The sequence below is a fragment of the Antennarius striatus genome, chromosome 21, assembly GCF_040054535.1.
Source record: "Antennarius striatus isolate MH-2024 chromosome 21, ASM4005453v1, whole genome shotgun sequence".
Lineage (NCBI taxonomy): Eukaryota > Metazoa > Chordata > Actinopteri > Lophiiformes > Antennariidae > Antennarius > Antennarius striatus.
In genome coordinates this window covers 3,141,566-3,168,088 of record NC_090796.1, presented here as the reverse complement: position 1 = coordinate 3,168,088, position 26,523 = coordinate 3,141,566, and the positions used below count along the sequence as shown (strand labels likewise).

General features: G+C 40.1%; 2 protein-coding genes across 3 annotated transcripts; both read left to right on the top strand.

Moving 5' to 3' along the window:
* Positions 1-3,232: 3,232 nt before the first annotated feature.
* LOC137588827 (somatostatin receptor type 2-like) lies at positions 3,233-13,337 on the top strand. Its single transcript, XM_068306121.1, has 4 exons — positions 3,233-3,490; positions 7,411-8,101; positions 8,655-8,980; positions 9,071-13,337. The coding sequence occupies exons 2-4, from the start codon at positions 7,714-7,716 to the stop codon at positions 9,500-9,502; spliced, it is 1,146 nt and encodes a 381-aa protein (XP_068162222.1). The 5' UTR covers positions 3,233-3,490; positions 7,411-7,713; the 3' UTR covers positions 9,503-13,337.
* Positions 13,338-20,730: 7,393 nt separating this feature from the next.
* On the top strand, positions 20,731-25,296 carry LOC137588514 (tumor necrosis factor receptor superfamily member 13B). Of its 2 annotated transcripts, none has more exons than XM_068305638.1 (5): positions 20,731-20,830; positions 22,912-23,046; positions 23,229-23,345; positions 23,822-24,118; positions 24,262-25,296. In XM_068305638.1, exons 2-5 carry the CDS (start codon positions 22,932-22,934, stop codon positions 24,669-24,671), a joined length of 939 nt encoding a protein of 312 aa, XP_068161739.1. In that variant the 5' UTR covers positions 20,731-20,830; positions 22,912-22,931; the 3' UTR covers positions 24,672-25,296. The 2 variants fall into 2 exon arrangements, with proteins under 2 accessions (XP_068161739.1, XP_068161740.1); XM_068305639.1 differs by lacking the exon at positions 20,731-20,830 and adding an exon at positions 20,925-21,730.
* Positions 25,297-26,523: the final 1,227 nt, after the last annotated feature.

Here is a 26,523-nt window from a genome sequence, read left to right as displayed (position 1 = left end):
TACAGAGCGGGAAACACCTTGTTGTGGGGCGACAGTTTTAACAAATGTGCCACTGTGCAAGTCTTTGAAGCTGGGGAAAACTCCGGGCGTGACTCCAGTGTGCCGCGGAGCCACACAGAGAAACAAGCACACACACACACACACACTCACACCTACTGTCAATCCACTAGTTAATAATGTGGAAAATCATCTTCACTTCATAAAATTGAGTTAAGGGAAGCGGAAATCTTCCACATGCTCATTAGATGCAATTCCCACTATTTTTTTTCAAAGAGAATGTTTCATTCTTGACTAAGTTACCATCTATGATTGTTCTCTGTGACTGACAGTTTTACTCAATAAATCCTTATCTCCTCACCTATAAATTTGAATAAGCTCACTTGAAAACCTCACTCTGTCACATTTTTAACTCCACACACTACCTGTCAATCACAGCGTCCAACCAATCATGGCTCATTTGCCAGAAGGAATCACGTGAACAATATGGCGTAAGGCATCGGGCAGCGAGGCTTTGAGTTGCTCTTACGCCTTTCGTCCACACAAAAACGCAGATATCCGGGACGAAAACGCTGGGCGAAGTGAAGTTTTTTGAAAACGCCGGGTCTGCGTTGTCGTGTGGACGCTGTAACCGAAACTTTTTCCTTCTGGGGGGTGTCTCCTTGCGACGAAAACCTCTGTGACATCTTGTGTGTGTGACATGTGTTTACATGAACACACAGAATGGATGTAGTTAAAACCGGCTAATTTCTGATGTATAACAGCTCCACATCGAAGACACGTTGATAAACAAGCGTGACAGTCGGATATTTGTTCGTCTGTTTCTTTCTTTATGAGTCATAAAGTTGATATATTTATTTATTCATTCATTAATCATTCATTCACGTAAAATGTAAAAATCACTGTTCAGGTAGTAAAGTAATCTAGAAGGAATATGCGCTAGCATACATGACATCACCGTGTCTCACGTTGTGTTGCAGCAAAAGCTCGGCTAGCGTCAGCTGGCTATTGTTTAGCCGGAGATCTCCACTTTAGCAGTGTAGCGTTAGCTCCATAGAACAAGGTAGCTATTTATTTTTTTCATATGTTTGGTATAAAGTCTGATATTATTGTTTTATCACAGAATTTCCACGGGTTCCCGCTAGTTAAATATACAATTTAACTAAGAGAGACTTGTTTCTTCTCTGATCAGCCGTTTTAGACAAGTACCAACTCTCTCTCCCTGGAAATTAGATTATTTAATACCGTCTACAATACATCCATCCATCCATGCATCCATCCATCCATCCATCGATCCTGGTTCCAATGGATCACATCTGATCAATTCATGGCTTAAAACTGTTTGAGTTAGAATCTGGGAATTTGCACTGGTCCAGAGGGACAATTCCAAACTCGTTTCTAGACATTTTGAGAGATAGACACTACACACCTAAATCACAAAAAAAACTTTTCTGGTGTACTGCATTCATGGTCTTTTATTATTTATTGTTTATAATATTTAGAGTGGTGAAAGATTAATTCCTGTTTTCACCCAAGACAAACTACTTGAATTAGAACCAACCTTTCTGTGGAAGAAGCCAAAAACATGACTTATGATTTTGTCCAGTTTCTTACCTGGATTAATGCCATTTAGTTGTACCATTAAAAACAACAAATCATGTATTGGCTGCAGCTCCTTCAAAATGTATCAATCAGACTGTTAACAATCATATTGGTGCAGTTTTAGAATCATTACACTGGCTGCTGGCATCATTGAGAATTGATTTTAAAATTATTTCACTTTTTAACGCTGAAGCGCGCTATTGTGATTACTCATCTGAATGCCCACTTAGGCCTTTTAATGCTCTGCTGACTGCTCCAGAAATTAAAGTACAAAAAGTGAAGTCATGCAGATTTTTAGATTTATGCATCAAAGTTTTGGAACATACACCCACCATTAGACAAACCACATCAGTGGACCTTGCATACAGCCTGTTTTTATATGAATTTTGCTTAGTCAACTACTCTATCTATACTCAGTTGCTCAGTTTAGTTAGAGCAGAACTTTATGACCAATACTTCATGTATAAATTAAAGTTTATCATTATTATCTAATATGATAAAATGCTACAACTTCAACAATCTTCAACCCCTGCCATTCTAAAACTGACTCTAAACTGATGGAGATTTCTGCAGAGAACAAAAAGACATTCTTTAAGACAAGATGGCATCTGGTGGTAATCATTGCAGTATTTTATGTTACCATGTGAGCTTTGCAGTAATAGAGGAGGTGGAACAGCTCTCACACCAGCTGCATGTGGATTAGTCCTTCAATAAAATGGAAGAAAAGCTGCTTCAAAACTTGAGTGTCATGTGTATGCAATGCCTGAATAACACTTCACATAATTGGAGTGGAAGCTGATAAAAAAAAAGGCCCTCTGGTTGCAGTGTCACTGTCTGGAGTTTAGGGTTCATTTCCCCATTTTCGAAGAGGAGTTAATCTGTTTAATTTAGGTATACACTGTGTGCAACATATGGTACTTACAGTTTTTAAAATATTCACATTCCTACAGTGGCGGTGCAGTGGGTAGCGCTGTCGACGCACAGCAAGGTGGTTCCGAGTTCGCGTCCCGCTCTGTGCGGAGTTTGCATGTTCTCCCCGTGTCTGCGTGGGTTCCCTCTGGGTTCTCGGGTTTCCTCCCACCTCCAAAAACATGCATTTCAGGTTAATGGCCAGGTCCCAAATTGACCGTAGTTGTGTGTGCGTGTGTTTGTCTGCGTCTCTGTGTGGCTCCGCGGTGCGCTGGCGTCTCACGCCCTCAGCCAGCTGGGATAGGCTCCAGCTCCCCGCGACCCTCCACAACGGATGAAGCGATAGAAAATGAATGAATGAATATTCATACAATATACAGTATATTAAACATGATTTAGACTTATTCTAAAGCAGACTTAGTCTAAAGCATCAGAGGGATCCCAAAATGATCCAACTGAAGCCATCTGAGTCGATCCGCATTACACCGACGCACATCTGTGGATGCGTGCCTTCTCTCTCTCTCTCTCTCTCTCTCTCTCTCTCTCTCTCTCTCTCTCTCTCTCTCTCTCTCTCTCTCTCTCTCTCTCTCTCTCTCTCCCTCTCTCTCCCTCTCTCTCTTTCTCCCCCCAGTTCTCAGTCTAGTGCGGACTTGTAACCGAATACTCTTTGCAACCAGAGCTTGGAGAAGCGCGCACCGCAGCGGGTTTGCACGTATTCTGCCAACATTTAGGTTAAAAAACGCGGAATATTCCTGGGGAGGTAAGATGCCCTGACAAACGCAGTGTAACCAGCAGTTTTGGCGAAGGTGACAAGTGGCCAGTGCCGTGCGTAACACGGGGGTAGCAGGTGGATGGAGAGGCTGGCGGGATGCAGCTTTCCAGCAGGTCCGCTCTGCTTAGGAGCAGCATGGACTTTTATCCTTCACTGACGGACGTCACACCATAATGGACATGATATGAGGATGAACTTTTCTATTTAAAAGTAAGTGATGCTGCAAGAAGAAGAAACTGGCTCAGAATTATTTGCGGATTTTTAGGTATTTGTCTCCAACCATAGGCATGCTTGTCCTTTTTGCGCGCTGATATGAAATCTCTATACAGACAGTTTAATTTAGTTTGTTAAAAGTTGAATTTCCAATCATGGAGTAATAAATACCAAATAATTGCGCACCTGTTATTCAGTCATGGTTACGCATACTTTACACTCTGAGATACAGAGGGTATTTCTCTATCTCAACCCAGTTCATACGACGAAATCAGGTTTAACTCTAATCAAGAACCGCATAATCGGATGAGTTCTCATAAAATAACTGTATTAAAAACCCCCACAGATGTTTAAGTCAAAGGTTGGATGTCTGACGCAGATATTTTATGTCAAAGTGTCCTTCAGTGCTGAATGAGTTCACACTTGACGTGCACAGAAAAAAAAAGTCTCCTGTTGAGCTGGATGCTTATAATTACACTCTGTCTCACCAGTCTGGTGTGAGACTGCATGAGGCTGAAGCTGCTTCCCTGCCACCATTTAATCCCTTCACATATTCAAGTCGTCCTTTACAAGAGTTTTTATGAAGTGCTAAATCCATCTTTACACAATATAATACAATTACCCTTCTTTCTGATTAAATTAAAAGATGTTCCATGATAATACGGACACTCTGACGTTAGTTGACATCTCCAGCCGGCAAACATTATTGAATATCATTTCATTAATGGATGTATTATTGCTGTTTTGTGCAATATCCCCTCTAGCAATCTCACATACTGATACCAACACACACAGACACACACACACATACACATACACACACACACACACACACACACACACACACACACAAAGAAAAAACACTAATGTCTGTGGAGGAGCTCTTGTCAACGATGGCAGAGAGGTTTTTGAAGATTTAGGAGTACTTGCCATTATAATCCTTGAGGTATTATAAAATCTTATTTTATGATAGGCTTTTTATCATCAGGAGTTTTTCAGCAGTAGCTATCCAATAATATTACATTCAGTACATATAGTGGTTTTACATTCTTACCGGCGGTGCCCAATATTCCATTTTTTATTCAATATGTCAAGGATGAGGAATAACTATAGATAATTTGTCTTGAGAAATTCTGCAGTGACTCTTGCATGATGACGCATTAGTTGCAGTTGGTTCGAACCTCACCATTAGCTTTAAGCAGGTTCCACTGCAGATTTGGCAATTTAAACCATTATAGCTGTTGGAGCTGAGTCAGAGAATAAAAGCTATTTACAGATTATCCAATTCAAATCATTGGAAATGGAAAAAACCCTATTGTTTGAGAGGTGAGTGACGACCAGAGGAATATGTAAAGCCTAATTACTGGCAATTATGTTAGGTGAATGATTGTTCTTCATTCTTTCTCTGTTGTGCACACAATTATCACTGCATTGTTCCTGATTGCCTCTGTTAATGAATTATGCGACCTAACTTTCACAATTCCGCTCATTATCTCAAAATGGGACTGCCTGTGATGTGTCATCAATTGCAAATCACATGTAATAGAGGTGAATTATGAAAACAAGTGGACTAATGTCCCCATGGAGCCAGCTGCTGTTACTGTAGGCGAGGAGTGAGTGATCCCGTCAGTGTCACAGATGTTTGTCCCTAAGATCAATTGAATAAACATTTGTCTTCAGCCCAGCGCCCTCGTCGTTCTCTCGCTCAGGCGTACCTTTGTGCATGTATGCATGCATGGGGGAGGCACACTCACAGGCATACGTACATGCACACACCCGACCAGAAGGACTGGACCCATTACATAGTACCGAGAAGGGAGATATGGGCTCCATCGAGTTAGTTAGTGACTAAAGAGCATAATGCCACTTCCTGACTGGAGGTGAAATGAAGTGGAGTTCCAGTTTTTTACAATATAGATGTGCGAAGCTGTGTGGCATGTCAGGGAAAAACGAAGCAATTGCTTTTGTAAAGTTGTATATACTTGCTTCATCTTCAACCTATTCAAAATCAAACTACGTCAACATTGACCCTCATGCCCTTGATGTGTTTTCCATTTCGGTCAACATGACCAATAAAACAACAGCAACACACAAAGAGTGCTAACGTCCGTTAAGACCATGACATTTGGAAAGGCTTGTAGAGGAAGTTTATCCTAATTTTTGAAAGACGTGCTTTAAAATGTTCATTAGTTATTAACCAAAATATGGAAACTGCCCAATCTCACAATGTTAAGGAATTGGGAAACATTTTTTTAGATATGCAAGGGTCCATCTTTGGTGAAATTTTCATACATATCTGTCTATTAGTTTTTACCTAATCCTGCTAAAAGTCACACAAACAGACAAAAAAACTGTACCAATCACGTAACCCCCATAGCAGCGTTGATAACGTGTGGGGTTAAGATGTAGCTTTTACGATCCACAAAACAGGAGCTGCTTTTAGTATAGCTGTAACCTTCCATCCACATAGCCCTTGGGCAGATAGGACGCAAGTTAGCACAGGGCAGAATTTCAGGTCCAGAATTCCTCTTAAACTCTTCAATCCAATCGAAAACTATTAGAATCTTTATGATGGTATTAATGCGTATCTTTGGTAGTTACAGGTTTTAGACTTTATTTGTTAATAAGATATGTTAACACCAGACATTTATTTTGGTCATGTTCACTCAGTGCCTCTGGTGTTTGTTACCCTTTCCCTTGTCACAGTTGCCAAATGCAGCAGATTAACTTTTAAAACTCTTTTCTTTCTTTCTTCTTTTTTTTAAAGTAGCTGAATCAGTACCATGGATTTTCCACAGACCTAATTCTTTTTAGTCACCAGTGCTATTCCAGCATTTATGACATTGTCAATGTTACTGGCTTGTACCTGTAGTGGGAGTTCAACTGGCTGACTACAACACTTTCTGGCGTTCACACAGCTGGCGATGGCCAAGTTTGATGGGTGTTGGCTCCGATCAGAGGCAGTATTGTCCAACCGGTTACCAACAACAGGCGCTCCATCCACCCGTGGAGCGCCTGGCTATTTGTCTCTGATGAGTGGCTGCTTCATTTTTGTGTATAACAGCATTCACTTCCCCATCCACAACAGCTGCGCTCATAATTGCACTCAAATAAATGAGTTAATTAAAAAAAGTACATCACTCGATATCACAAAGACATGCCAAGAATTTGCCAAAAAATTGTCAAAGACATCCTATGTCCTTGATGTGCTTCTCCTGTCATTCATTCATTTTCTGGGGTATGCCAAAGCCACATGTAAGACAAACAGCCAATCATACTCATATTCTTGGACAATTTAGAACCATATGTATGTTTTTAGTGGAATGAGAAAGGTGAACAGAGAACCTGCAGACACAGGGGAAAATGTGCAAACTCCACACAAAAAAAATTCCTGGAGGATTTGAACCCAGGACCTTGTTGTTTTGAGACAACATGGCCACCCACAGTGCTGTCGTGCCGCACCACTCATTTTATGTAATACTTTGGTGCATATTGGAAAGTGCTGTTAGACTAGACTAACTCAGGTCTGCACAGTCCTGCAATAAATAAAGAAAATGTGTGAATGTGTTGAATAATGTAAAGTGTGTTAATTCAATAACAAGTGAATAAGATCCAGTATTTTGAAAACAATGTCCAAAAATTAATTTGCAAATTCTGTAAACTTCGACTTGGGTGAATGTGATAATTTCTTATTGCTAAATGTTTGCACTGACAGTGCATATGAAGATGATCACAAAGAATGAAAAATGTTAAGGAAATAATCTCGAGATTTTTTCACAATATTTAGCATGTAGAGGTATTAAAGTGTGTATACTATTATTAAAACAACACTGCAATTTCTACCATGAAACTTAAAAGACTTATTTTTTGTCAGTGTTGCTCAACTTACTGCTCTTTCTCTGTTTCTTTCTCCCTAGATCTATCTTTCTCATTTAGAGTTATTCTTCAACTGGGATGTGATGCTTGTGGTTCTAAGGTCCTTGTCATTCATGTCTCCAGAAATATAAAACCCAAAGGAAACATCTCAGCCCCAGTACCCTGGCTTACCTTACAACTACCTGAAGAAAGTTTATTTTTAATAGCTGACTTTGCATTAGAAAATGCCGAACACAAAACTCAATATTTAACTTCTTTAAACTGTGTGATCTCACCTTTACCTAACCCATCACTCTCTTTATACACTTTGAGACATTTGATTCCCCAGACCCCTCACAGCCATCATGGCCTTGGATCCGTGGCCCTTTCTAACAACCCCTCCAAACATCTCTATGCTTGAACCCTTCATGTACGATGGCTACATCCAGGGCAACGAGTCTGACCTGGACCTGAACAGCTCTGAGACCACAAAGCCATACCAGGACAAAACCAGCTCAGTGGTCATCACCCTTATCTACTTCACGGTGTGCGCTGTGGGGCTGTGTGGTAACACCTTGGTCATATATGTAATCCTGCGCTATGCCAAAATGAAGACAGTGACCAACATCTACATACTCAACTTGGCAGTGGCAGATGTTCTGTGCATGATGAGCCTACCATTCATTGCTATGCAGCTGGCACTGGTGCACTGGCCGTTTGGAGAGATGTTTTGCAGGGTGATCATGAGTGTAGGTAGGTGTTGCACAGAAGTCTGACAGTGCAAGGTCAATGACCCTGAAATTATAATTTGTATTAGTTGTAATTTAAAGAAAACTGAAACTGAAGAAAACTTCAGCAGCTTTTCCAAAAGCATGTATACAAACATTTCCAGATCTTGGTTTTCTCTGCTGATTGAATAAAATGTGTTAAATGTTGTTTGAAAAGGATTTTCAGGGAGTTATTTATTTAAACTTTTTACCATCAGTACACTGCTGTTTTAAAACTTTCAATTTCAGTAGGTGTAGAACTTGTTGAGAGCTTGATGATTCTATTTTACTTTAAGCTAACTGTTTCCTGAATATAGTTTCAATTTATAGTACTATTATATGCTGGGGGTTTTTTTTTATGTAAATGATAAGAAATTTATCTGTATCATTTGTCATCCTAACAGTCTTGCACATGGCCTTTAATAATTCAGCTCCTGTTCAAATACAATGAACATCCAATTATCTAAGCATGCTGTTACTTACATATCCTTGTATTGTTTTCTCCATTGCTCGATTCTCTCTCCTCTATCCCCTCCCAGACTCTCTCAATCAGTTCACAAGCATCTTCTGTCTGATGGTGATGAGTATCGATCGATACTTAGCCGTGGTCCACCCAATTAAGTCCACAAAATGGCGAAAGCCCCGCGTAGCCAAGCTAATTAACCTAACAGTATGGGGTGTGTCTCTGTTAGTCATCCTACCAACCATGATCTTCAGTGGCCTGAACAAGGTGCCAGTATGTGGGATTCTTTGGCCAGAACCCCAAGATGTCTATTCCAAGGCCTTCATTTTTTACACCTTCTTCATTGGATTCTTCCTGCCATTGGCAGTCATATGTCTGTGCTACCTGCTCATTATAGTCAAGGTGAAAATTCTATTGATTGACTGATTGACTGATAGACAGACAGATAGATAGATAAAATGGATAGATGCTAACAGTGCTTTTCTTTGCCAGGTCAAGTCGTCAGGCATACGAGTGGGTTCCACCAAGCGAAAGCGCTCTGAGCGTAAGGTGACACGGATGGTTTCCATCGTGGTGGCGGTGTTTGTCCTCTGTTGGCTACCTTTCTACATCTTCAATGTCACCTCTGTCATCGGTTCAATCATCCCAACATCTGCCGTAAAGAGTACCTTTGATTTTGTAGTGGTGCTTGGATATGCCAACAGCTGCGCCAATCCCATCCTGTATGCCTTCCTGTCAGACAACTTCAAGAAGAGCTTTCAGAATGTTCTGTGCCTGAAAAAAGTGGCAGGGCTGGATGAGATAGAGCGCAGTGACAGCCGGGCGGACAGAAGCAGGATGGCTCATGATGCCGCAATCATCAACGCCAACTTGGAGACTCATAATACTGCCCTGCTCAATGGCGAGCTACAAACCAGCATCTAGTGGAATTCAGATCCAGGGAGGCCAAAGAGGCAAAGCAGTGGTGCTTGGGGCTTCTAGATTCATAGGCTGTCAAGGCACTGTCAATGACCTTTGTTTCCTGTGGGGGCAGGAGGATGATGTAATTGTTGCTGCTCACAGACATTGACACATGAACAAAGTCTAAATGAAAAATAAACAATTCCCAGAGGGTTTTGTGGGGTCAGGAAAAGCACACCGGCTCGACTGAAACCTCTGGATAAATGTGTGGTTGAGGCAGCTTCAGCTAATCTGTCCTGAAGCAGAGGAAAAGCGATATCTTGGTGGATATCTGGGGGGGGGGGGTAAACACCTTTCATGCCTCCTTGGTAAAGGTTGAATTTTGTTTTATGAGCATCAGCAGTGGTGTCTGAGAATTTTAAAATACTGCCAAAGGACTGGTCAGATATATCAGTGAAAAACCGTCAACTCTGAATCTATGGAGAGAAAACCCAAATTTCACCTGTGCTTCATTGCCATAGTTTCTTCATACCTCTTGGTTAGTTTGATCTTAAAAGCATCAAGAGAGCAAAAAAAAAAACAGCACAGTCCTGCTCTCGGGACATTTTGGTTTCTGAAGAAGAATTTTATTTAATCTCTATGACTGGCATCATAGCAGGAGGAGCACCAATGGTCCGTAAACTTTAAGTTTAACAAACTGGATTATAGAAAAGTGGAGAGAACACATCTACTCCAAGGAGACAGTCCTTGCTGTAAAATTCTGTGTACTGATAAATATGATGCATCAAAGACTACTCACAAACCAACTTTCTGAAATACGTTATATGTATTTTATAAGTCACTACATCCTGACTTAAACAGGAGTTGCTCCCTGTGACAGCTGTGACATTGTGAAGAACCCATTTCAACTTGCGAATTGCTGTCTTTTGACATTGTGCAATTAACTTCTCCTGAGTTAATGGTCACATTTGGTTCAGCCAGCATGTGTTTGCAAAAAAATGCCTACGTTTCGCAGAAGACATGATTATTTCTGCTAAAGACAGAGAGAGAAGGGGAGATAAGGAGCACCAGAGAGTAGGTGACAGAACAGAATGGTGCTTGTTAATCTATTGTGCCTGCTAAGAACACAAAGCTTTGGAGATTGTAGAGGGCTGACTAGGCACAAGTGTTAAGTGTAATTTTACCTTATTATACATCATTTAAAATTAGAAATCCAGTCCAATTATTCTTTTTATTTCACAAGGTTTGAGGATGTACAAGAGATTTTTGAAAGAATGGTCAAGCAGCAGATTCCACAATATTTTAAAATTGGTCAAGATTTGATTAACCAAATGGCCAATCCCATGATACTGAACACTCAGTAACTCAAAACCTCCATAAAACCCTCACTGATTTTTAGATGAACACGTACCCAATTGATGACATAGACTTCAAAACATGTCATCAGGGTTTATTTTACTGCGGAGCAGTGTTTCCAGACATAATTTGATGCTGTGTAAATGGCTGAGTACCTGACTTTGCAGAGTCAGTAGATAGCATTTTAATGTCTCAGCTGAGTTGAAGTACTCAACTAGAAAGACACTCCTCACCCTTGTATCAAATCACTAAACCTCAGTATTGAAAACCATAAATAAAAATGTCACCAAATCCACAATGTCACTCCGTTATGGAAACTTGTAGCATGTAGAATAGAACCCAAAGAATGGTGAACTTTGCCTGGGAAAGGCAAATCAATGAGAAATTGGTCCAAAGTCTCAGTGGTCCTGAAGTGGAAATCAGTCATCTAACCCCAGGTCTAGGGGCCAACGACAAATTAATCCCCCTGGTAGCTGGGTAGGTAAGTTCCCCTGAGGACAGGTAGGATTCTGACTCATGTGGTAAAGAAAGTGATGACGTATCACAGATGTACAGAGAGGCATCTGAAGGGGGCAGAAGTTGTCTCAACCTCTCACACTTTAAATGAGTTTGAGACCTGGCTGACTGGTAGGAGCAGGACATGCTCATAAATGATAATATTTATAAAACAAATCAGCCTTCCTGGCAGAGGTAAACATGTATGCTTGTTGACCGCGCTGTTGTAATTTTTACATCTTTCCAGTGTGTTGTACATTGAACCATGAAGAAGAAATATCTTCTATTTTTAAAACGAGTGAATCAATAGGCCTCGGGCTTGCTGAGACAACTGGGTAGGAACCATTTATGTTCACCCTTTCTTAGAGGAAGAGCCAAAGCAACTACAACAAAAACGCAACACGAAACCTGAATTCGGACATCTTATCACTCCATTGACGCTGACTGAATGAGCCTGTGTGCAAGATAGACATCGAGTTCTGTCGGGCTTTGTGCATCGGGACTATTCTAACAGGCTTCCATCGGGGAGCCTCAGCCAGTTGCTGGGAGATACGTCAAACAACTGCAAAGCCTCTCTAGAAATCAGGTCACCCACCATATGTTGTAGTCTCAGTTTCACTTCCTCCCAGGGTAGCATTTGAAGTCAAAAGCCGTCAATCAGTACAGTCACGGGTGATGATGATGATGATGATGATGATGATGATGATGATGATGATGATGATGATGATGATGATGATGATGATGGTGATGATGATGGCAGTGTCTCCTGGCTGTGAATGGACCATACACCTCGTAATTTGCCATGACCTCAATACCTGTATACGGTACCTGTGGTGGGGTCAATCTCACCTTCATTCATTGAGGTCAAAATGACATCCTCATGATGACAGGTAGAGATTCCTATGACCATTCAAAGCATTAAAAAAAAACATACTATCATGCTTCTCAAACAGACTCTTTGCACCCTTTTCAGAGTGGTGCTCAGGGTGATTGGTGGGATCACGCATCATAATGACTAATTGTATGTGTTATAACGTGACTAAGACCAAACATGTCAGTGATTCCCACAGCAGACGTTTGGTTGTGTGGAGTGTGATCGTGATATTGTATGAAACAATCTCAGTTGAGCTATCCTGAAGTGCAAAAACTAATCTCATCATCCCACTTTTTGCACTCTCTGTCTTTCCATCTATTCCTCACTGTCTTCTGCAAGCATCGCCCGGGAAGAATAATATGAGCTGATGTACATTTTGCACCCACCCAAACTGAACTGTGCTGAAATCCGATGAACCATATTGAAGGAAACACTATTCCTGTTCCGCCGAGGGCTGTTTGAGCATACTTAATGGACTTAATGGATGACTCTGATGTTTAATAGATGTTGATAGGACAGTTTGTGCCAAAACAGTCTTAATGTAGCGCTATGAGGACAGCTGAGGCAGTGTGGTCGCTGCCACCTTCATCATTTTGTGGAATCAAGACCTGAAAATGTCTCAAAAAGCAGGTCATGATCTGAGAAAAATCATGCAAATCTGGGTTGACATTGGGCTTGGCCTGTTCCTGCAAGTGTATAGTGCAAAGATAGAAGAGCAGTGTCTCACATATTGCTCCATAGTAGCACCAGTATTGCTCTTGTTTTTCCAAAGGAGAAACAAAGGAGCCGTGAAGAACACTGACTTGAGATCAGCAAAGTATCTCCCTTAAGTCTTATGTATAAGTCCCTCTAATTAGTTTGTCTCACCTGTGTCGTTTAGTGAATTTTAGGAGAAACATATGAGAAACATTTTAGACAAAACATAAACTAAAATGAGACTGAGGTGAGAATCTCACATTTTTCTCCTGAGCTACAGAAGAGCAAGCTTTGAGCAGTAAAGTCTGAAACAGAGGAATGTGAAACCTCTGCCTGCTTTTTTTGTCATCTTGAGACTTGATTTGTTAATTTGTGAAGGGCTAGAGCGTGTTATCCTGAGGATGCACTGTTTTTAAATTACAGTTTTACCTCTATGTAGTTGTCGTGTCCTCTGCTTTCTTTTGCATGGGGGGTGGAAGTGGGAGGGGTGGGGTGCATACCATCTGTGTCACACGCTCAGAGTAAAAGTGCATAGGTCTACCTGAATTTGGGTTCATGTCTATATTCATTCTTTTGGACAAAGATTTACTGTGGGTTTCCTACACCAGAGATTATAATCCAGAGTATACCTAATTTAGCCTATTCTTATTTTTGACAGTCTTGTACTCTGCGTTCTCATGTGTGAAGATGCTCTCATCTATGTGCCTTCGATCATGAAGTGATCAATGTACGCTGTAAAAAGTTTCACTGTAAATTTACAGTAGTTCACTGGTTGCCGATTTGTCTGCAAAACACAGTATTTAAAAAACAGTTTATTACCATATTTTAGAATCACACTGCGTTGTCTGGGATTAATATACTGTACAGTTGATTGCTGTAACCTGTAAATTTACAACACAATATTTCTTACAATTTTGACAGTAAATAACTATATAAACCAGAATTTTACCATTCATACAGTCAATAATAAATAATTACAAATAAATACCAGATGATAAAACAATGACTATTACACTTTTACAGGAGATGGTATGCACCTTCCTCACATTTTGATACTTTCAGACACGATAAAAGTGAAGACTTGTGTTACCCAGTGTCAGCTTCCTCATCATGGCATCTCTGGACATCTGTGAGCAGATTGCGTCCCTTCATTTTAGAATTTCTATTTCCTAGCTTCTCACTCAGCTTCCCATGATGTTCTGCTGTTTACTGTTAAGTTTACAGTACATTCCTGTAATTAATAGATAGTATTCTCTTAAACTGCCGTCGTCACATTTTTTCTCCAAAATTGCATTGCAGTTTACAGCACTGTAAATGTACACCATGAATATAATATTTACATCATATATAAATTGTTACTGTACACTGAAATATTGTAACCTGTTGTTCCCAAAAGCCAAACAACCAAAGGCCTGATATATAGTTAAAGAGACCTGTTGTATATCATTTTAGTACTATTTTCCCAGCTTGCATAGCTTTTGCTTGTGTGATATGATGTCAGAAGCAGATGTTTATTTGTAATTCTCTATTGTTGCATAGAATATAATGTGATCATTGATTGTAAATGGGCAGATCAATGTCCTCATCTCTGAAATTAAAATATAGGTCAGTTTCTGCACCCGTGGTAAAATCTGTGTGTTTCTTTGTCACTGTGTTAGTATGGACTCACTTGGATGAATGCACCCATGATGGACATTATTCTGTATGTAGTAGAAGATTTATGAAAATACAACTTGAGGATCCTTCTACTTTGTATGTCCTCTTTGAATACTTTTGTTGGAGAAATGCCAAGTTTGTCCTTGATCCCTGAGCACATCATACATAATTCATAATATTATATACAGATGGTACCCAGTGTGGATTCCAGCATTTCTCAAGGGGTTTGAAAGAACTCCCAAATGTGCAATCTCATCATTTATTCTGTCACAATGCAGTTTGAAGGATAAAGAAAGGAGACCACACGTGAGAAAATTTGCGTTAAGTTAAATTATGCTAAGAACACAAATTAAATATAGCATCCAGCCCAAATACCAGGTTTGTCTCTTGCCAGATGGACATATTTGCATGAGTTGGTCTAAAATAAAGGCAATTTATTAGATGTTTTTACTCTATGCTGAATGGTTTTAACATATACAATAGTTCCAATTTACTTTTTCAGAACCACATATTTTTTATCAGTATATTTTTTATACCTTGCTGAAACTCTGAATGACTATATTTATATTCAGTAATGCTGAACTGCTTTTTGTCACTTTGCCTTGCTTGCATTGTTGCTCATAGTGAATGGTGATTTTACTGTGCTAATGCTTTGCTGCTTTAATGCTCTGTATGAGTCCTTCACCGCGCTGAGGAAGCTTAGTTTTTGCTAATTTTATGGCATCTTGCTTTCTTCTGTCTGTAAATTTTCAAATTTACCTCATTGATTTCAAACCAACTGGCTAACAGGCTACAGATGACAGTCACCTAGTTACCGCTGACTAATAGTGTTGTGCTTAATCAGATATGAAGTTCGAACCAAAAGAATGAAAACGGAGTAGAATTGCTCACTGGGGAATTTCTGAAAACAATCTTTTCAATATCCTTTTCACTGTTTGCAATTACATGTATGATGTGACATGGCTGGCAGCTGGCTTACAAATCTCATTACAAGAACAACCGTTTGGCAGACATTTGTTTGCTCCTCTTTCAGGCTATTTGATTAGCAGGCTAACATTTCACACAGGTTTCAGATCTGTTAATGGGACCGGATGGTGGAGCATTGCTTCAAGTGTGCGTCACTAAATGTTCATTTTGTGCCAGCACTGTAGTTACTCTAAGATATGAGATGAGATGAGATGAATATATACGATACGATATGATACTACAGAATGAGCATTAAAGGGATCTGTGGGTGTAGACAAGCACAAATGTACATTCCATAATTATTGTGATTGTTTTTTGAATAAAAGCTAAAAGCACTCCTTCCTACTTTATGCAAGGAAGTATTTCAGCTCTTTTTCTTACTGCTCATGACCAATGAGAAGGTTGAATGAGAAGACTGATGTCATTCATTCATTCATTTTCTAACGGTTCATTTGGTGGGTGGCCGGGAGCTGGAGCCTATCCCAGCTGACTGAGGGCGTGAGGCGGGGGAAACTCCAAGCGTGATGCCAGTGAACTACAGGAACAGACTGAATGCAAAGATGAATTTTTCTATCCACCTCTGGCCGGGAACAGTAAATATCATTTTGGAAGAGTTGTACCTGAATGCCAACATGGGAAATGTCAGCAAACACAGTGTTTGTTCTGTTAACACAGTCAGGTCAGTGCTGTGGGAGAGAACTGTATAATCAAAACTCTGTTTAGCTGACCTTTATGATATCCAGGGGAAAAAAACAACCTGTCAAAATCATCAAACTCCCAAAAATATTTCGAAAAGTCACATTTTGATGTAGAATATGGGTTAAAAGTAGGTTACCGCAAATAGTCCAGTGCAGAATACATGTATGAAAGGTTATATAAAAAAAACTTTTTGAAAAAGCTGTTATAAAAGCTTTAGAGAAGTTTCAAAAGAAATCCATCAGCCAAGGAGAAGTCTGGTTATCAGTTTTACGACTATGTGTCCTGAAGGGTTGGATTTTCATCATGAAGCTCTTAGATCTTAGCAGAGAATACAGAATTTTGATTTTTCGCATTTTCCCTCTATTAGTCATTTTATTTGGAGGTGTCCATTTTTTCATTACAAAGGTTTAATTTTTTCCTGACAAATTCACAGAAGCACATACATGCTGTAAATACAATGTTGACATATTGAACCAATTCTGAACCAATTCTGTTGCAAGCCATTAAGCCACGTCATTATTTCTTGTTTACATCTGCTGACATGTTGGATCTAATGAGAGGGAACACGTGAGGCTTTAGTGATATTTAGTTGTACATTATACATTTTAATTTACATATATTGTAGTTAAATCTATGTTTGAAATTAGAAAGAAGAGGAAAGAAAGAAGATCCAAACAAACCGTGTTGTATGAATACATCATAACACCACAAGAGGTGATGGTTTTACATGCGGTGAACACAGACAGGTGCTCGCTTTCTCTTTCCCGACTGAAAGGAGGTGACTGTCTCATAGCACACGAGCATGGAGGAGAAACCAGGATACCCGCCATTACTGTACATACTGAGAGTTTGGCAGGGCTGTAGAAGTTCCTTTGTGTGAGGAGGAACTGGAGGACGACGGCCAGGGCCCTAAAAAATGACCTCCAGCAGCTTCTGGTGAGCGTGTTTCTGAAACAGACTCCTTGCAGCTGGAAGGGCATTCACCAGAGAACATCAGATTTAGCAGGTCTGCCATTGGTCGTCCATTCTGTCCCACAGAGATGAGGAAGATGTGTCAGACACAGGAGTCTGAAGATACCGTGGTGAGCCGTCTGCTTCCTGTGACCTCATCCAGAAGGTTTGGTGGTGCTGTTAGCTAACAGGATGAAGATCCTGATGCCACGGATGCCCCGATCCAGGAGAGACTGAGTGGACAAACCCATCATAAACCCGCCAGAGCAGTGTGTTTGTTTGAAGCAGTCATTACTGTTCCATTGACAAATTGTCATGTACTGTTGTTGAGTTTTATGGTGTAATCTGTTAACCTTACCCTCACACACAAGCATACACTCCCTCTTTCTCACAGTCAAGCTGTTTGTCCCTTTTATTTCCCATCTTCCACTGGTGCCAGCTTCAACCCCTGTCACCTATCTCTTCCATTCCACCTCAGATCATTTCTTATTTTACTTCTGTGCATTGTTATGGATGTGTTCGTATAAGATAAAGATGATATTCTGTATTGAAAATGTTGCCTGTTTTTATTGATCTGACAGGTATCAGGATTTGGTTGAAATTTGTTGTTGATCTGCACCAAATGGGTTTTGAAAAATTGCAGTATGTCTCCATCTACTGATCTGATACAGGTATTGGTTTGAAGTTTGTACGTTGTTTCTTTCAGTTTGGAGACATTTTTCTTCTCATTATATTTTTCATTCAAGTGAAGCGGTTTCCTTTTTTCTTTTCCTGTGTTGACCAGCCATCTGTAGTGAATTTTTTTCTGGTAGGTTTGTGACAGGTTGGCTGGTTAGAGGTGTGATCCAGGCTAAAATCCTTTTCTGCAGTATTTTAGAGCGGACTGTGTGTTTTTTCCTTCATTCTTTAACACTTTTTTAAATTCATAATGACAACAGACATAAATAATTTTTAATCTTATTGTTTTTTATATTCTGTTGAGTTTGTGATGAGGCAGCAGTAATTTAAATATTTTGTTACATGACAAATATATGTTTGCACTTCTTATTGATGGCATCAAAAAATGTAATTTGCCTGTCACATATTTTATAGAGTTTTATAGAGTACTGTAAATACGTATTCAATTAATCAATATATATTTATATAGCGCTTAATCACATCATCAGACATTTTAAAACACTTTAACACACAGAGATACCCAACAGAAAACCTCCAGAGCAAACATAAGCAACAGCGGTGGGGAAAAACTCCCTCATTGAGGAAGAAACTCCAGACAGGACCCAGACTCTGGAGGGCGGTTATCCACCTTGACCAGTTGGTGGGAAAGGAAATATACAGGGGATAGAAACAGGGAAAGGAAAAGAGGGAGAGAAAGAAAGAGAGTGGAAGGTAGAATTTCCAGTCCAAATTGTGCTGTAGTTGCTGAAGTGGGGGGTATTCATTTTTCTAATCTGTGCAGAACTAAACACATTGAAAACGAAAGAAATACGAAAATGAGATAACCTTTCCTGTCTAAAGCAGAACTGAATGAGTCAGTATTGTAACACAACTCACACCTTTTAATAATTTGTCATCTCAGAATTTCCAGACTTCACCAACAGCTGTGCTGTAAAACCTCATTGAAAAAAATCACTGCATCTTTTAGAACCAAAATCTTTTCATTAGAATGATTTTTATTCTCAGTTTTCTCCTGGTTTGATATGATCTGGTATTATTGACTTTCTTATTTATTGAACTTATATTTAAGTACTAACTGAAGTACTGTAATGATTTTAGATACTAAAATACAAATCTGATATGTGTTTCATATGTGTAATATTCTCAGGTACTGGTGGCCAGTTTACAAATACTCCTTTGCACTCTCTTGCACTCTAAAACCTTTACACACGTCAAGCCACGGTTTCTATGAGAACTGAAGCAAAAGCTGAAAACTGAAACTGAGTGCTCAGTGGAGAGTTTTCACACAGTGAGGAATTGCCCAACAGTTTCACACTGACTTTGAGAAAGTGAGTTTAGTCACATTCTTTACTAGCTGAGGGTCCAATCTTGGCTCAGGAAACATCACATTAAGTCTCTTGTTCTTTGCTTCATTTTATTTAAGTTACTTATTTCTGAATGAACCAACTTCTTTCAATATTTATTTCCTCATTTGTCTGTCATTAGTGAGTCACTGAGGTTGTTCTGACAGGAACTGTAGCTTAGCATGATGTATCAATCATTTTACCTTATTTAATCAATCTGAGAATAAATTAAAAACACTGTAAAAGAACACAGTGACCTTCCTGTATTGTATTTGCAAATGTCCCAGTGTCCTGTTAATGTAAACTTCCATGCACAACCGTATGATCTCAGAACAAGCACAGTGAATCATCATGCATCATGACGTTAAGGGAACATTTCAGACAAATTACACTTCAATTGCTTCCCGAATATTCATGAAAAAGTAAATGTTATCTGTGAGAGAATGATGGACGCCATCAAGAGATTAGAGGAGCTCCATGGTTTAATGGCTCCAGGCTGTGTGCTTCATCACTCCAAGTGCCAGCTAGTCCTACGGCAGCATCTGGAAGACATCATCATACCTGCTCTTCATTTGCACAACACAATCCGAACATGATGCTTCTGTTCACTCCCTGGGACAAGAATTTGGAGTCTCTAAGGAAGCAGAAGGTCAATGTGCAACGAAATAGAGATAAATCCTGCACAAAAATCTGTCACGTCAGATGACTTTTATTTATGCATTGTTTTGTTTGCATTGGAGAGGATTTACATTCTCAGCAATGACCTAACTTTAACAAAAATAAAATGTATTGTAAGCACAATGTGATGTGAGGCAAACATAGTATTTTCTTTATTACTGCATTTATCATATGACTTATTTCATTCATTCATTTATTTTCCTAGCCACTTCATCCGCTTGTGTGGGTCACAGGGAGCTGGAGCCTGCAGTTGGCATAAGGCATGAGGTGGGGAAAACTGTTAACCTGAAATGCATGGTTTTGGAGGTGGGAGAAAGCAGGAGAACCCACACAGACACAGGGAGAACATGCAAACTCCACACAGAGCGGGACTCGAACCTGCACCCGCCTTGTTGTGCGGCAACAGTGCTACCAACTGCACCACCGTGCTGTCCTGACTTATTTCATAGTAGTGTTATTTATTTATAGATACGGGTTTTAATGCAAAATCTAAAGCAACTATATACCCGGTATAAACAATATATAAATTCTGATATATAATTCTATGTTAAGCAGCGTGGAAATATATATATGTATATATATATATGTATATGTGTGTGTATATATATATATATATATATATATATATATATATATATATATATATATATATATATATATATATATACATATACATATATATATATATATATATATATATATATATATATATATATATATATATATATACATACATATATATACACAGTATATATAATTGTGGTGTGTGCTTAATGGGAGTGATGTGTGTTTTTTATTAATTGTTTTGGGGGTTTTTTGGGGGGCGGGTTGCATATATATAGAGGGAAGTCCCACATCAAGCAGGGAGCTCATATCCAAATCAGCCTCCATGCTGATGTTGTCTCATCTCTTTCTCATCACCACACTGAGAACTCTCCCATCACGTCTGCATCTCGCCAGGTGAGCGATCTTCCAAAATTATTTACAACTTCATAAAGTTAATGTTGAGAGTAATTATGGTTCCGGCTGAAATCAAACCCACCACTTCTGCCAGTGCCACGGGTTCTGATGGTGGGTTTCTTGTGATTTTGTGATTACCAGACAGGTTTCTACTTTGCTGTTCATTTCTCAGTTCTGTCTGCAGTTTAAACAAAATCCAAATAAGATTAAAGATGATAAATCTCTACTAAATTGTAACAAAAGTAACAATTAAAGAACAAAGAGGGACCAAAAATTTGCATGAAATGGACATATACTCAAAAAAGTAGATCAGGTTATGTGTGTGAGACCAATGGAGGGTGAAGAAGGTTCAGATCTGCGTGTCTGTCACAGTCAGGTGACTCCATGTTCAACGGAGCAAACACGACTGCGTTTCAGAACAAAGGATGAAAATTTACGTAGAGCAGTAGCAGCTGGGCGGGCGTGCGCCGATTACTCTGTGGATGGATCTGTTATATATGCTGATCTTGCGTGTTTCACATGGTTTGTCTAAAAATAGTTGGACACCAAAGGAAACAGAGAATCAACTTTGCTTTAGGAGCTGATGAAAAACTCTCACGGTGTATAAAGTCTCTTTCAAACATCAAAAATTAGATTTTTATTGTTGCATTCAGACTTGGTCTTCTTAAAGCTCACATTTGCATCTACAGCTTTGGCCATTTGAAGGGAGCAGTTATGGTTTGCTTGCAATATTTTAGTGCAGAAATGGGTGACAAGTGAGTGCAGCGGTCTCACTTTTGATGCCATACTGATGTTATTATCTTTCCATATGTGCCTGAGTTTTGCCTGGGCTGCAGTCATTTGAGCAATTCTGGCAAGGACTTCCTGCTTTGATCCTTCATCGGACACAATTGCCCTGAGGTACTTGAAGCTCGACACACAGTCTAGTGCCTGTCCATTGACTTCAATGTCAGAGAGAATGCCATTGTTGTTGTTGGTCATGATTTTGGTTTTGTCGGCATGGATCTCCATACCATATGCTCTGGAGGTGTTGTCAAGCCTTTGAACTAGGCTGCCAAGTTTGTTTCCTTCTCCAGCAAGCAAGTCGATGTCGTCAGCAAAACGAAGGTTTGTAATTGGTCTACCTCCTATGCTGACATTTCCTTCGTGATCCGCCAAGGCATCTGCCATAACACACTCAAGAAAGATGTTAAAGAGTATGGGAGAGAGAAGACATTCTTGGTGCACTCCAACTGTTGTCTTGAACCAGTCCCTGATGGCTCCGTTGTAGAGAACTGCACTTGTAGCTTTGCTGTACAGATGTTGTATGACTCTGACAAGGTTAGGGCTGATGTTGTATTTTCTCATGGTTGTCCACAGTGCTGCATGCCATACCCGGTCATACCTTGAAGTCTACAAACACGTGGTAGAGATGTTGTTGATGCTGCGGATATCTCTCGCTGATAATCCTTAGGTTGAATATTTGTTCTGTGGTGCTCCGCCCTGCCCTGAATCCAGCCTGTTCTTCAGCTATGATCAGTTCAGCTTGAGGTTTTAACCTATTCAAAGATCCTATCCTATTAAAATAAAAGAAAAGATGGGAAGATAACATCATAGAATGGACTCACTTGAAACTCAGTGAGGCAATGAGAGCTGCCGAAGACAGAGAAGGATGGAGAGAGCTGGTCAGCAGATCGTCTGTGGTGCCCCAACGACCCTCCGGGGTTACAGGATAGACAACGAGACGACGACGAATGGAGCTACCTCCACAAGACCCTGGTGGTTGGAGGACTGCAGGTGCAGTTCTCCATTCATCTTCCTGGTGAACATCAGCATGCAGCGATTCATGAACAACTACAACTGTAACGATATGGATCACCACGGATTGTTGTTTGGACCACATCCTACCCCTCCAAATAATTTTATTGAAAGCCAAATATATATTTTTTGTAATCTTGCTGACATACAGACAGAGCAAACCAACACCGGGAAACACAGACCTTCATTGGAGGAAATACTAAAATCAGACATAAATTGAATTAAAAAGCGATTAGCTCTTTTCTCAACACTTATCATTCTCGGCCATTGCTTGTGTTTGTCAGGGAGAGGTTCATCGGTGCTGATGGCTGCTGGGTGTCCCTCAGGTCTGTACTGGGATGCCTTAATCAAAAAATGCATGTCCTGTCACATGGAATGTCAACGACCACACGTCATCCCCCGTTGTACCTCTTTCTGTGGTAAGTACACGTATACACAGAGAAAAACAGAACCATGTAGCAAATAAAATTGCCCTCCTTTAATTGATGAAACCAGTTCTGGGCCAAGAAACGTCCTCCTACTAAGTTAAATGGTCATACAGTAGATTCAACAGTTGGTGCATTATCCTACTGATGGCTTTCACACTGTCACCCCGTGTTAGTGTCTGCTAAATGTAAGGCACTGCCTGGCCACTATTATGATGGGCTGTTGAAGAAATGTATGAGGTGTTCTGAGGTCTGTGGCAGACATCCAGCTGAGTGTTCCCAACACTGCCAGAGTGAGTACTGACTGACCACAGTGGCCTGGATTCATCCTTTCAGTCTTTCTATTACTTCTGTTTCCTACATAGATGTTACCAGAGTAGGATTACCTGAAACGTATACTGGGAGAGAAAGAATTGTTCAAAGTGTAAAAAAAATTCTGCCTTTCCAACTTTTTAGGAAGGTCAGCTAATAAATAACATGTTTTCAAAAGCTTAAATCATAGAACCATAAAGAACCATGTCTTGTTTACATACATAGAGGATTCTTAGTTCTGAACAGGGGTATCATTGGGTGGTCTTATATCAATATTACATAAATATGCTCCAGCCCACTGAGGGACCATTAATTATATTTGATTTCTGGTTGTGGTACACCACAGTATTCCTCTGATACACCGTGTTGTCTTGCGGCTCGTGTTCTGAAGCAGCTACAGCTTTTGTTTTCTATAGAAAGTCTTTTGTCCTCTCACCTTTCCCACGTGTCTCCCAAGCTCCAACCTCTCCCGTTCCTGCCGAAACCCATCCGGTTGATGCTACCTCACATGTGCCTTCCACCCAAGTGTCGACAAGCCTGGAAAGCTCCACTATCCTGCTGTATCACCTCCTGGCCCTCTGCCTGGTGCTGCTGTTTTCTAGCTTGTGTCTAGCCTTGGTTGTCTTTCAACGAGGAGCCAAGGCCAAAACCCCCAATTCAAGACCCAAGAAAGCCAACCATAACCAGAAGTGTGTGGTCCAGCATGGCCAAGAGGTTACCCAACTGTGTTGCCAGTTGGGACGGATCTCCAATGGTCAGTGCAGTATGAATACAGATGGAAAAGGGTCCTAGTTTAAGCTGTCAAGTGCTAATTTATAGATAAGACTATTTGAGCTCTTGGGATCTTTTGTTTTTAACATACAGTTGAATATTGGTGTTTTTTTTGTCTCTCCTCAGATTATGGGACAAAGTCAAACCATCCTGTAGACTGTGAGCCAATTGAAGACTCAAGCCCGACTGAGACATGTGTATGCATCCACTGTTTCCCTGAGATGAAAGTCTCAGGTCAGGAAAACGACAGGCTTCCAAAAGCACCATTTTCACTCTACCCGCAGGTCGTCCTCCATAAAGCCAATAACCCAGGACCAGTATGGACTGAGGGAAATGTCCTTGCCTCTGGACAGCAGGCCCAGCAAGAGGCTGCAGTGGGACGAGGATTGTTTGCTGTCTTAGGAGACAAAGAGGGAGAAGATTCCCAGTGTATCGGACCAGTCAGTCTGCAGACACAGAAGATTCTTAAATCATCTTTGAGTGAAGTTCTTCTACAACCCATACCAACGTCTCAACACCCGGGACACATCTGCTAGAATTAGAATTTAGAAACTCCTCTCTGTCAGAAGTGAACCATACATGTTTGAGAAGCTGTTTTATAGTTCATCCACGGCAACCATCAAACACTCCAATTTTACCTCCTGAATAAGACATTCTGATGAAGATGTTTGTACCACTTCATAACATAATTATAAAAAGTAAAAAAAAAAAAATTTAATCAAACCAAGTGGCACAAACATTTTAATAAAGACCAAATCAGCAAAATATTCACTGGTGATTGATTTGGTTTGTTTTCTGGAATATTAACTAGAAACTAAGATTTTTCTAACCTTCCTCAAAGCAGTTATTTTCCCCATAATTTAGCCCCAATTGCAATCTGTAATCAAATCAGTCCTGGTGTTAGAATTCTGCTCATCCATCCACCACCATCTGGCATCTCCACTGTGGGACATAACAGCATGTGTTTAGTTCTCAGAACCAGGAAAACTTGTCATAATCACTCAACAGTGCTGTAAAAAAATTGTATTTCGTTTCAAATCAGATGAATATTGAAATTACGGGAAAAACATCTATGAAAATAATGAGAATCCACTTTGTCGCCTCATGGACAGGCTTTTTGAATGATAATTAAATATTAGTTCTCTGTATAAAAAAAAGTAAGAAAACCCTGATCAGGAAGACTGAACTTTTTTTTCAAGTTTAAGTTTAAATGTTTTGATGTGTGTCTTGAAAGCAGTTGTGTGGTTTTGGGAACATGTTTGAAGATGAGCTAGACAACAGAGGAAACAAACCAGGATGCTCACCTGTTTTAGATCAGAAAGTACATAATTTACTATTTATACAAACATAAATTACTGGAGTTGTTTTGTTTGACAGGATATAAAGGAGGAGGATGTTTGCCACCTGGGGGCCAATACAAGAACTGCAGCAGTGAACTATCAGTTGCTATGATCTAGAAATAATTGACATGAAGCCGTAAAGAAAACTTTCTTACACACACACACACACACACACACACACACACACACACACACACACACACACACACACACACACACACACACACACACACACACACACACACACACACACACACACAGTGTGACAATTTCGCACATCAAAGCTTGCGACTTCACCTCATCGCCATCCCCCCGTGCAAGCTGCTCATTTGGGGCGCACCCCGAAGTCGCGACCGGTCACTCTTCCTCCCCTGGACCAATTGCATGCTTACAGGCCCCTAGTGTGCTGTGTTTCAGGGGCCTGTACTTAATACTGTGTGATGTGATATGACTAACACATATACAGAGGTACCTCTACTTATGAATGTCTCTACATACGAAATTTTCTACTTACTAAACGCCTCAACAGGAAAATACTGCCTCTAGTTATGAAAGAAATTTGGAGTTATGAAAGGTAAAAATACAGTATCGGCTGATACTCGCAGCTTTCTTATAGCTGCTCTGCCATTGGCTATTACCTAGCATCCTGGCATCCCATTGGCTAAGAGGGACCTCTGTGTGGAGCTAGATAGGTGTCTCTTCAGCGCCTCGTTATTCGGCTCTGGACCCATGAGGTGTTCTGATAGTTTTACGTAAATATATTATAACTTTTAGAGTATTCACTATGGACCCAAAGAAAGTGACGGAGAAAACCGTTTTTTGTCCGTACAAACAAAGCAAGAGATCATAGAAAAACATGAAAAAGGGACGCGTTTGGTTGATCTCACCAAAGAATATGGCCAAAAATCTACAATCAGCACATTATTAAAACAAAAGGAAGTTTAAGGCATTGCGTGGGTGGTTGGAGAAGTTCAGAAGGAGGACTGGAATTCACTCTGTTGTTCGGCATGGTGAGGTAAGAACGCATGAACCAAAGAGGGCAAAAAAC